Source organism: Dendrobates tinctorius, unplaced genomic scaffold, assembly GCF_039654945.1.
Source record: "Dendrobates tinctorius isolate UK_male_01 unplaced genomic scaffold, ASM3965494v1 ptg000019l, whole genome shotgun sequence".
Taxonomy (NCBI): domain Eukaryota; kingdom Metazoa; phylum Chordata; class Amphibia; order Anura; family Dendrobatidae; genus Dendrobates; species Dendrobates tinctorius.
Window position 1 is genome coordinate 66,951,737 of NW_027361687.1, and position 13,426 is coordinate 66,965,162.

The 13,426-nt window shown below is 47.0% G+C and overlaps 1 protein-coding gene across 1 annotated transcript in view; it reads left to right on the top strand.

Moving 5' to 3' along the window:
* Positions 1 to 4,293: 4,293 nt before the first annotated feature.
* LOC141083026 (SLAM family member 5-like) overlaps positions 4,294 to 13,426 on the top strand; it is a 151,887-nt gene continuing 142,754 nt past the window's right edge. The window contains exon 1 of the mRNA XM_073567171.1: positions 4,294 to 4,375. Within this exon, the coding sequence (XP_073423272.1) occupies positions 4,324 to 4,375 (52 nt within the window). The 5' untranslated portion in view covers positions 4,294 to 4,323. The remainder of the gene's footprint in view (positions 4,376 to 13,426) is intronic.

Sequence of the window (13,426 nt, forward strand, 5' to 3'; positions counted from 1 at the left end):
CTTCACTTTCAGGCCAAAGTTGGACAAGGCTTCAAACACCTCAGCCAGGTGCTTCAGATGGTCTTCATAAGTCTTGGAGAAAACAATGACATCATCAAGGTACAACAGGACTGTATCGAAGTTCTTGTGTCCAAGACAGCGCTCCATTAGCCGTTGAAATGTCCCAGGGGCGGTGGAGAGCCCCAGCGGCATGTAGTTGAACTCGCAGAGACCCATTGGGGTGGTAAATGATGTTTTCTCCTTGTCTGCCTCTGCCACGGGAACCTACCAATACCCGCTAGTGAGATCTAAGGTGGAAAAATAGTTAGCAGTTTTAAGTGCAGCTAATGACTCCTCAATTCTGGGTAATGGGCAGGCATCCTTATGTGTAATGCTGTTAATTTTTCTGTAATCAACACACATTCTCATGGTACCATCTTTCTTTTTCACAGACTATTGGGGCTGCCCAGGGGCTACAACTGTCTCTGATCACACCAGCCTCCTTCATTTCCCGCAACATACTTTTGGCACATTGGTATTGTGTTGGGGGTATAGGCCGGTACCTTTCTTTAATGGGTGGATGATCTCCTGTGGGGATATGGTGTTGAACCCCTTTTGCCTTCCCAAAGTCTAGGGGGTGTTTACTGAATACCCGCTCATACTCCAGAGTCACTCGGTAAACCCCACTCTTTTGGTATGAAGGGGTGGAGTCAGTTCCCACCTGCAGCTGCTGACACTACTCCTCCAGCTGCTTTACAGAGCCATTGCCCTCCACCTGGTCAGACGAGACCAAGGGCTCTGCTGCCTGTATGGCGTTGTTGCTGACAGTAAACAGCTTAGCAACTGTGGCATACCGAAGTATTGTGGCCTCCTCTTCCCCACAATTCAAGAGGCGTACAGGTACTCTCCCTTTGGGGACATCAACTACCCCTCTGGCTGTCAGGACAGTGGGCCGGCTATCCGAGTACACTGGTTCTACCAATGCTTGGTAATCTTTTCCTCTGAGGCCTATGGCTGCCCGACACCAAATTAACATTTCACCTCCGGGGGGTATCGCAATGGAGAAGGAATCACTCACTCTGACGCTGCCAATTTCTCCGCAAGACAGTTCTACCTGCTGTCTTTGCATCAGGGCCTTGATCTCCTTCTGCAGGACTCGTTCACTGGAAGCAGCAGTCTCGGCTACCTGATGCAACAAAACAATAACCTCGGCAAGACAATTTTCAATCACATTAGTACCTAAGGTCATCATTGGGTTACATTCTCGTCGATCAATGTCTACAACTATCAGACCTTGAGATTTTAACTCTACTCGCCCCACTTTAATGGTAATCTCTTTACATCCTACTTGCAGTAAAGACTGACCATTCCTGGCAACTACTGTCAGTTCATCACTTGGGCCACGGGTAAGTTCGGAGTCAGCCCAATACCGCTTGTAAAGGATATATGGCACAGTTGTCACCTGAGAGCCAGTGTCCAGCAAAGCATTCATGGGGATGCCATCAATCACCACTGGGAGGACCGGTCTCCCTCCACCATACTTGGCTCGCCAGTTCTTTGGGTCTTGCGGTCCTACTCCTGGGGGTTGGCCCTCTGCCCCAGGGGTTGCTCGTTTAAAGGACAGAATCTTGCGATGTGGCCTGCCTTGTGGCAGTGACGACAGATGGGACGTCCGTCCTGGTCATATCGATCGTTGCTTCTCCCTCGGAGTGGTGGGATCCTCTTCTTCCGTAGCCATGGGACATTCTCTGGACTGGAGGCCAGCTGGATCTTCTCCTTTGAGGATGCCTGCATGGACTGCACAGTTTTGGCAAGTGCAGCCATATTTTTGGTCAGCTCTTGGACCTGAAGGCGCAGTTCTGTAGATTGATCATTATCCAGAGTCTGTGCGTCAGCCCCCACAGGGCTGGGAGGGAAAGATGCTGCTTCTTGGTGGTATGTGATCGTTGGGCGCCTAGGGGGCACTGGACGTCTGACATTTGGTTCATGCAGCACCAGAATAGCCCTGTCTTTGAAGTCTGCAAAGTCTAGGTCAGGGTTTTGTAGGGCTATGATGCGCAGCTGTGCTCTGTGGGTACTGGATAGGAGATCCTCAATAAATTGCTCCTTTAACAGTCTGTCTCCATCTTTCACACTGTCTGGGTCAATCTGCTTTATGGCTCGCAGCGCCTCCTGCAGGATAAGAGCATAGTCCCGTATACTGTCCTGCGCTCTCTGCTTACACCCAAAGAATCTCATCTTTATTTCAGCTGCAGTGCAGGTGTCAAAGGTGCTTCTTAGCTTAGCCAGAATCTTTTTAACAGTCTCTTTATCAGTGTCCTGACAAGCTTTTACTTCCCTTTGCGCTGCACCAGTTAGCTGCCCAATAAGGATGTTCACTTTTTGGTTTTCAGACAGAGGATACCCCTCAAACAAACTGCACAGTCTCTCTTTAAATTCACTCAGGGTATGTGACTCAACTGCGGTAGCCAGGCTGCTCCCGGTATATAGGGCATGGATAGCGGCATTATGGGGACTGCTGCGATGAGCACTTGTTCCTGCTGCGCTCTAGAAGTGGCACTGGCTGCTGGATTCTCCGGTGCCATTGGAGCCGCAGCTGCACTGGCCCCTGCATCTTGCGGCACTGTGGGGGGTGCGGTGGCGTCCACCGCTGCTTCTGCTCTTGCCTCAGTCATCCTCTTCCCCCCCTAGTTAACGTTGGCCAGGCCCTGGGTTGCGCTGGCTTACCGGTTGCCGCTTTGCAGGCTGGATGATAGGGCGGACACTGGGATTGCAGGCCTCTGCTCCTCACTTCCTGCGCGCTGGCTTCTTCCCACGCAGCACTTCACTTTTTCGCGCTTTTTGGCTGGCTCTGCCCACGACGGCCTGCCCCTTTGGCTTCCCGCGGGGTAATGGCGGCAATTGCGCAGATAGTCTATGGCACACAAGACAGTTTCTGGCACAGAGGACCCGGGGACACCGGGCTCCGTAAATCCTGTTCGTGATGCCAAAATGGATCGCCCGCCAGGGCAGTCGGGTACTCGGTACCGGGCCGGTATCTCAGAGGGATGTGTCACAGTAGTGGTAACCCGGTCCGTGGCCCTGGTCGTCCATGTAAAAGGGGTTAAGAGTGGCTGAATAAAGTTTGTAAGGGGATGATACGTGACGCCACCTGTGGTGCTCGGCAATGAAGGGGTTAAGCCGACGCTGCAGGCAGATCCTCTGGGACAGATGGTATATGGCAGCAAGATGTAATAGCTCCCCACAGGTAGAGCTGTAGTCCCAGGGCAGTGAGAATAGGTGTTGAGGAAGAGGGTGCAGTGTTAGGCACAGAGATGTAGCAGTGCTGAAGAGGTTGCAGGAAGAAGGCAATGACACAACAGGGTGTAGTTTCTTTTACCTTTACTTTGCTTGGCAAATGCAGTCCAGAATCCAGATTACAGATGGAACAGAGGCTGGCCAGATTGGAAGCAACTTAGGAATCTCACTATGCAGATGGGTTGTGTAGTCTCCTTTCTAGCGCTTATTTGAGGTACTTGCAGTACTGTGTTAGGCCTCTTTCACACATCAGTATTTTTGATCAGTATTTCATCAGTATTTGTATGCCAAAACCAGGAATGTCTCCAAAATAAGGAACAGGAGTCAGTCTTTCAATTATATTTTTTTCTCAGTAAGTTCCATTCCTGGCTTTGGCATACAAACACAGATGCAAAATACTGACCAAATACTGACATGTGAATGAGCCTTTACACTGATGTTCCACTTGCTTGTTCTCTTCTAGAATTCCCTCGTATGGCAGACAGCTGTAGCCTTCTTCCTCTGGCTCACACTTTGCTGTTGTGACTCCGAGTCTTATGTGGGAACAAAGCATTTACAGCTTCCTATTCCTCTGGTTTCTGCTGCAGGAACATCAGTATCCGTACAACCTTGGAGACCGGACTCCAGATCATGCGCTACAGCTAGAAGTGAGCCTTAACTCTGCTCAATCTTCCAGCTCCTCTCCTCACATCCACACACTTCGCCCTCCTCACACAAACTAACTAATTTCCCCTTCCTGGCCCCCAGAAAGCATCTCTTCCCCAAGTTTTGGTTCAGAGCTCCCTCTGCTGGCCTGGAGTGGGAACTGTGCTGTGTGTTTTATTTAACTGATAGAGAGACCCTTCATTGCTTCCAAACATGACATCACACTCCCTAGGGGGAAGGTAATGCCACTGTGGCGTCCATACTCCTGGGGGCGCCACATTATGAATTAAGCCGCAGTTGGGTGTGTTTACTGCTCTAATCTAAATTGCACAGTCGTTGAGTGTAATTTCCGTCTTTTCGTGAGACCAACCACATCCTTCCTCGTCACTTCACTATTTTAGCATGATGCTTAAGATGCTGCTTCCACTGCTACTAATGTTCCTTGTTAATTCTTGTAAGTATTTCTTCCAAATTAATATTTAACTTGGTTTTTATACATTTCCTATGTGTTTGCAGTACTGTGAAATGTTCTGTATAGAGATGAGGAATGATGGATGACTATTATGGCCTTGTATGTGGGAGTAGATCCTAGGACGTAGAAGCCCTAGACCCCAGAAATTACCAGCCAGTGACAGGGGTCTAGACATGCTTCAACCTAGTAATAGTGTCTGCCACTGCCAGCTGCTCGGTAGCCACCTGCACGGACCAAAGAGCGTGGCAAATATTGCCTGTCGAGGACCAGCTGTTATGATGAAAAACTATATAAAACTCTTTGTTTTACACCAGCTTTAAAATTCTGCTACTTTTTACCTCCTGGTGTTATTTTACATGAATTTTTCATGCACGTTTTTCCGCATATCTTGTTGCCTGTATTTAATAACTAAAGTATTTTAGAGCGTGTGGCTTTTTTGTTACATTTTTTTTTTCATTTCCTATCGTTTTTGTCTTACGACTCCTTCATTGATCACAAATTTTCACATAGAATGACATCAGTTGTCATGTGAAAAATGCAACAAAAAAGAAAAAGAAAAAAAGGTAATCACTAAGTAAACAAAAAATAATAATAAACGAAACTTATTGAAGAATAGATACTGTAACAATGCCTCAGCTAAAGCAAAATAAATTTCACATGAAAAATTTCGTGTGACTGTCATAAGTTGAAGCTTCTACTAATATTATTACTTTGCAATGTCTTCACATCCTATTCTGTCCAGATGTGTCCGGATCCCAGAATTCCAAGCGGCAGAAGTTCACTGACCGCCATATTGGAACACCCAAGTGATGGGTGTCTCAATATGGAAACTGCTGGTGGTACCAGCCTCTTGCGCGGTACTACCAGTGGAACACTGTTGCACCCCACACACACACACACATTGCATATGCCTTACGCACCACACACACACAAACACACTGTATATGCTGTACGCATCACACACACACACAAACACACACTGTATACGCCGTACGCACCACGCACACACACACACACTGTGTACGCCGTATGCAGCCTCTTGCGCGGTACCACGAGTGGAACACCGTCGCGAACACGCCGCCGGGATCAGCCGAATGATTCGGCAGTCTGATTTACTGCGCCTGCGCGAATTCCGTCCAGGCGCAGTTAATCATTCGGGTGATCCCGGCGGCAGATGCGCGACGTGTCTACAGGCAGAGGAAGCCGGGCACATTAAGGGGGTTTTCCCATGAACGAAAGTTCATTTTAAAAATTCTCTGTGTCTTACTGTATACGGAGTATACCACATCTCCTGGGCAGGAGAGGAAGCAAAAGACAATACTGACATTACAGCAGGGGATCACAGAGGATTCATTTTGTGAGATAAAATATTTCACTGACTGTTACATAGTAACCTAGTAGCATAGGTATTAAGGTTGAAGGAAGACTTTAAGTCCATCTAGTTCAACCCATATCCTATCCTAACCTTCCCTAACATGTTAATACAGAGGAAGACAAAAAAACCTATGTGGCAAACAGTAAGCTTCACATTGGGGAAAAAAATTCCTTCCCGACTCCACATACGGCAATCAGACTAGCTCCCTGGATCAACGCAATATGAAGGAAACTAGTGTATATACCCTGTAATATTATACTTTGCAAGAAAGGCATCCAGCCCCTTCTTAAATTTTATTAGGGAATCACTCATTACAACATCATATGGCAGAGAGTTCCATAGTCTCACTGCTCTTACAGTAAAGAATCCGCGTCTGTGAGTATGCTTAAACCTTCTTTCCTCCAGACGTAGAGGATGCCCCCTTGTCCCTGTCACAGGTCTAAGAGTAAAAAGATCATTAAAAGGTATATATTTAATATATCTCATATATTTATGCATTGCAATAAGATCACCCCTAAGCCTTACTTTTTCCAAACTAAATAACCCCAAGTGTAATAACCTGTCTTGGTATTGCAGACCCCCCAGTTCCCTAATAACCTTGGTCGCTCTTCTCTGCACCCGCTCCAGTTCAGCTATGTCTTTCTTATAGACCAGAAGAAAACCAGACAGGCCCAAATGCATCTGCACTAATACAGGGTGCAGTGGACCCAGGTAAAATGGCAACTGCACAGGTGCAATAATACCAAATGAAACAGCCAGCCTACAATCAGGGACTGGCCGTGTGGTACACCAGTGCAGAAAAAATAATCCGCATGTGTCAGTGTTCACACAGGGAATGCAGAGCTTCTGGCTCACAACCTCTTAGTAACACCATATAGGGGGGCTGCCCAGTGCCAACTAGAATGCATCCCGTGTGAACAGAGGCCACAGTTAGCAGAACCACTTGGGCCCAACTGCACCCTGAAAAGATATACAGTGCACTAAAAAATATAAATATATGTAAGGTATTGGTTGATATTATGGCTATAATACGGAAGCTGACAAACTGCGTCAAAGTTCCTTGCCAGTCCTACTCTAACATGAAAACCTCAGAAAGAGGAAAAAATCCTCCAAAAAATCAAAAGAAAACCAGGCAGGCCTAAATACATCTGCACTAACCAGAGTGCAGCGGACCCAAGTAAAATGGAAGCTGCACAAGTGCAATAATACCAAATGAAACAGCCAGCCTACAATCAGGGATTGGCCATGTGGTACACCCAAGCAAAAAAATTACCCGCATGTGGCCTCTGTTCACACAGGATGCATTATAGCTAGCACTGGGCAGCCCCCTATATGGTGTTACTAAGAGGCTGTGAACCATATGCTCTGCATTCTCTGTGTGAACACTGCCACATGCGGATTATTTTTTTGCACTGGTGTACCATATGGCCAATCCCTGATTGTAGGCTGGCTATTTCATTAGGTATTATTGTACCTGTGCAGCTGCCATTTTACTTGGGTCCGCTACACCCTGGTTAGTGCAGATGTATTTAGGCCTGTCTGGTTTTCTTTTGATTTTTTTGAGGATTTTTTCCTCTTTCTGAGGTTTTCATCTTTCTTATACACCGGAGACCAGAACTGTACGCAGTATTCTAAGTGTGGTCGCACTAGTGACTTATATAGAGGTAAAATTATGTTCTCCTCATGAGCATCTATGCCTCATTTAATGCATCCCATTATTTTATTTGCCTTTGCAGCAGCTGCCTGACACTGGCCACAAAATGTGAGTTTGTCGTCCACCCATGCACCCAGGTCTTTTTCAGTTACAGTTTTGCCCAGTGTTTTACAATTACACACATAATTATACATCTTGTTTGTTCTACCCAAGTGCATGACCTTACATTTATCCCCATTAAAGCTCATTTGCCATTTGTCAGCCCAAGCTTCTAGTTTACATAAATCTTCCTGAAATATAAAATTGTCCTCCTCTGTATTGATTACCCTGCAGAGTTTAGTGTCATCTGCAAATATTGAAATTCTACTCTCTATGCCCCCTACAAGGTCATTAATAAATATATTAAAAAGAAGCGGGCCCAATACTGACCCCTGTGGTACCCCACTGCTAACCGTGACGCAGTCCGAGTGTGCTCCATTAATAACCACCCTTTGTTTCCTATCCCTGAGCCAGCTCTTAACCCACTTACACATATTTTCCCCTATCCCCATTTTATGTATCAACCTTTTGTGTGGCACCGTATCAAAAGCTTTTGAAAAGTCCATATACATCACGTCCTCACAAAATATATCCTCTGCGATCTCCTGCTTTAATGTCAGTATTGTCTTTTGCTTCCTCCCCTGCCCAGGAGCTGTGGTATGTTCTGTACACTGTCAGACACATACAATTTTTAAAATTACTTTTTTTAACATAGTGGAGGGGTGAGTGCACATAGGAAAGAGGACACACAGGGGGGAGATAGCTCAAGCGAGAGAACACATGAGGGAAGAAGACAGCACAGTGATGGAGAGATAGAGAGAAGACAAGGGGGAGAGCACATGGGGTACACAGGTCGAAGAAGAGATGACATGAGAGAAGACAGCAGATTGGGAAGAGAGAAAGCGCACAGGGATGAGAGAGACAGAGCACAGGGGGAGACAGTTCAAACGGGACAGCACATGAGGGGAGAACACAGCACAGGAAGTAGATAGACAGCAGACAAGAGGGATAGCACATGAGGTAGACAGGACAAAGAACAGAGCACAGACGGGAGAAGCCAGCACATGGGAAAGAGAGAGTGGATAGGTGGGTGAGCACATGTGAAGGGAGAGATTCTCAAAGCTGCAAAGCCTGCATCCATCGTTACAATACCGCCCTGCCGATGCGATAGCATCGGGCCTCCATCTAGTTCGTAATAACTATCATATTGTAATTCTTTTTTTCTTCTCTCTGGCCTGGGGGGCAGTGGAGAGTAGGGGAGCGGGTATTTAGGAGGCGCCACTTTAAGGACTTCCATAAATAGGAGTCCCTACATGTCCCTATTATTCTCATGCTGTCATGCTGTCCCTTAAAGAGAACTTGACAGTTGGTTTAGACTGCTCAGAATGCATCTGGCTGCGTTACTGCTGCTGTGTATGTTTTACTGTGGTGCTATTGTAACAAGGTCACACAGGGTGGTAGTTGTAGGTGAGTCTACTAAATCATAGTCAGTAAGCACTCCGGCCCCTTGCACATATAAAGACAGATAAAGTCCCAGCCCTGCGGCACAGTCATTTACCTCCATCAAACGGTCACTCTTAACACTGTGCATGTGTCCTCCGGATGCAGCACAAGCCATGATTTCGTTCCAACGTTTGAAACTTTTAATGAACATGAGGCAAATAAAGTAATGCTTCCTGCGCTTTCCCTGCATCTTCACCAAGTTATTCAGCATCTACAGCTCCCATCCGGATTTTGGGAGCCACCAGTCTATCTGCAGTCGTTCCCACATAACCAGTGCCCATCTGCATTGTACGATAGTCTATAGCAGCTCCCATTCGCTGGACCGGGGCACCCTCTGTTCCCAGCCATGGAGGGCATCTTGCCCTGGGCAAGCCTGTCCAGGCACTGACTGCTGGAGAAACAGGAAATCACTTCCCTGTAAGCCGGCTGGACCGGCCCCCTTCTTAACTCCATCTGTCCCTGAGCTAATTATTTACAAGGCAGTTATATAGCACATACAACACATTACATATTAGTTTATGACAGCACAACACACAACACCAAAACACAGCAGAACAGTTTAAAACATAAGGGAACTATTGAGGTGCCATATGGGCCCAGTGTGTAGGAGAGGGGAGGCAATCGAGGTTCCCCACCACCACCTTACACCCCTCCCTCCTAAAACATGGTCGTCCCTGAGCATGATGGCTCCTGTAAACATAACTCAATTTACTAACCGTATGCAATCTTTGGCTGACACCACCGATCAAACATGACTTCAGCTAAATTGAAACCCTAAAAACAGAAGAGTTTCAGTTCATCTTAAAGTGGCCACATAACACAAGTCCTCATAGTCCTGACCCGGCTCGCTCTTCGGGTCCTCCTGCACAGTTTCTCCCCCTCCCTCCTTTTTCTGGATTATGGGCACATTAACACATTGATGCACTGCTTTTAACGGGGGGAACAGTTCAGGGTTAAAATGAGTAACGTTCAAATTTAAAATAGTTCAGTCCTTATAGCAGCTACATGCACAGTTCATAGCAACTAATGCTCATAGGGTTTCAGCCCCGTAATCCAGCAGGGGATACGCAACCGTGTGCAAAGCAACTTGGAGAAGGGGGAACACAAAGTCTTTCAACTGTGACTGTATTGGTCACCACTGGCACCGGATCCTGGTGCTTAAAAGGGCCCACTTCCCTATTAGAGATGCGGAACAGTCTCTGTAATCCAGCAGGTGCAACTAGCACAACATTTTAAAGGGGCCACATCAGTCAATACACGGCCGCTGATTGGTATAGTGGGTCGCATTTGGACCCTGTACCACGATGTATGTATGAGTCAAGGATCTGCTGGAGGAGTCTCCACTATTTCTCCTACTCTGTGCCCCCCCAGAGGTAGCCCCATGGATTCCTGGACCTCTGACTTTGATGATTTAGCTGTGGCTGCTTCATTCAGTCTAGGCACCACTTCCCCCTGTCGAGCCGCAGGAGCTGCGACCGTTGCAGTCAGCCATATATCAGGGTGGGCTGCACACTCCCGTCGCTCTTCCGGTGTGGAAATCATCTGTATGGCCACCACATATGGACCCCGAGGCCCCTGCTCTTTAAGAAACGATATCTGATGCCATTCTTGTATGGCGCACTTGCAACGCATTCACATGTACCTTATGTCAGGAAAATATACGTTATAGCTTAAATAACTGAAGCACCTAACTGGAACTTGAAAATGGGATAGACAAGCAAATCCCTGATATATTGGTGGCAGAGCATTAGTGATCTTGTTTGAGTAATCATTCCTCTCACTAAAAACTTGCACGGTTCAGTGTTTATTAGTGCTGAGACATTACTGTGTGCATAACAGTTACCCCCTCCCCTTCTCTTCGTGTTTCTTCTCTATCTTTTATTTGGCAACTATGGCTGTGCTTGGATGAGCCTGGTATAAGCAGCATATATTCTTCCTGGAATATGTAAGACCAGAGGCATTGACCCTCATGGCAAAAACCAAAACCAAATGGTCCTGGAACTGGTGCGACTTGAAGCAGAGCCAGGGGACGCAAGAGCCAGTCCAAGCACAGGTTGTTCTGCTGCGGAGGTCTAACCACTGAATGCCAGCCCTATTTTCAACCAGGGCAGCGTGGATCCCCACCTACAGATGGCTTTGAAACAACTCCATGCACATGATCTAGCAATACCAAGAGAGACAGCACCAACTGGAGTTAGCCCGAATCCAGGGGCAGATGTCTTCCCAGGTCAGCAGTGACTCCAGAAGCGCTCAGTTTCTTAAACCCTGGCCGGAGCATTTTCCTGCGATGGAAAAGGATAGGGAGTTGGAAATTTTTCTGCGGGGCTTTGAAAAAGCCTGCAGACTGTACCAGCTGCCTGAGACCCAATGGGCCCGATATTTAACCCCAGGGCTCAAAGGAAAAGCTCTGGAAGCATTTGCTTCACTCCCTCCAGACCAAGATGAAGACTATGAGGCCATCAAGCAGGCCTTGATAAGGAAATACCAACTGACTCCTGAGGTTTACCATAAAAAGTTCCAAAACCTCCAATGTGGCCCACAAGACAGCTACAGTGATGTGATGCATGGACTCAGAACCCACTTTGACCAGTGGATCCAAGGACTGTTAGTGATCACCTTTAGGCAGCTGAATCACCTGATGATAAAAGACCAGTTCCTACATCTTTGTCCAGCTGAGGTGCGACAGTTCGTGATGGACTCGGGAACCACAAGACGCAGACAAAGCAGTGCAGATCGCCAACACCTACGAGGCCAACTGTAAGCTGGAGGTGCGTAAGCCAGTAACCGCAACCTGGAAAGGGAGTAAGCCATCAACCAGCCCCAGTACCCCTACCATCCGACACACTGAAGGCCTTGTCCCCTTTGCCAACGCCAGGCCTACAACTGATCCCCACAAGTGTTTTTTCTGCAATCAGACTGGACATCTCAGTGCCACTTGTCCGATTTGCTGATGGATCCACATCCTCCCATACTTAAACCCCTTGCCCTTTCTTTTTAACCACGCCTCCTGACGAAGCTGAGGATGATGAAACGCGGGTCGAGGCTCCTGCACGTCTCACAGGCACCCCCGCACACGGCTGTTATTATGTCCCAAGGTAAATAATCTCATATCTTAATTTTAACTTTACATCTTCTGCCTTGGACTGATCTGTTCACTAACCACCCACCTTTTTTTGCCAGACAGTGTTAATGAACAACCATGAGACTGTATTATGTGCTATTTCCGCCTTATGCATAGGCTTATTGCTCCTTAATACAAACTTACTTTAGTTTGAACCTTTACAGTGGAGATTGGACTGCACGACCTGGCAGCTGGTTAAAATGTGGTGATTAAGATCTATTTATTTTTCTTTGGTCCTGTGTGATTATGCTATGTGAGACACGATTTTCTCTGTCTGGTATTATATTTACCATCTTGTACTAATACTAGCGCTCTTTAGCTGCTGTCTACACACCTTATGTGAATACCTATTGTATTTTTGTCTGCTGTTATATATGTGCAATAAAATGTATATATTTCTATCTAAAATCCCATTAATTTTATTCAGATCTCCACTCTATATACTGATTTATGGCATGGTTCGTTGATGTTAGTGAGATATTCTTATCAGAGAGATCTATCTTTTTTGTTTTTGGTGTAGTGCTTTAGGCCCAAGGGGTAGGTCGCGGTTGGCCATGGTGACTTCATTCTAGGTTTATATTTACCTGATAATGATTCACCTGATAATGATTATGTATCTGAAGATACAGGAATACTCAGCCACGTCACTCTGCAGGGTGAGATGGCTGAGGAACCACTAGCAGGAGCAAGGGACAGTGCTAAGGGAAATGGGGAGAGGCATGGGAACCATGAGGAAGGTGATGCCGTGCAACTGACCAGTGCCATAGAGGAAGACAACTGCCCCATATATAGTACTGCTCCTGAAGTATTGGAGTGAATGAGGAGGTAGTACCCATAGCCGAGCAGGCTGATGGGATTGTGGTAATCCCCAGGGAGACCGCCTACATAGCCGCTGTCACCGCAGGCAGCGTGCCCAGAATGAAGGTAATGCCATGCCTTCTGGATCCCCCTCAGTCAGAGAGATGACCGTGTGAGGGGTGCCAGAGCCGTAGTTGTGGCCTGCAATGATAGCTGCTTAGGCGCACCCTGACCACCCGACACATATATACAATGTCCCCTTTGCAGCATACCTTCTGTAACTCCTTCTGAACCATCAGGGTCCCCTCTGGTCTGCTGTGAGTTCACTCCTGCTAGTTTCACACAAAAAGAGACAGAGTTCAGTTTCAACTTGTAACACACAACTTTACTTGAAACCATTCGTAGTACTGCCAGCTCAGTTACAGCAACATCACAGGGAACATCATAGTACACATCCTTGTCTCTTCCTGTGCCTATCCCTACTTCTTCTAGAATGCTTCCGGGTCATACCGACTCTTCCGGTACCGCAGCATTCCTTCTGTC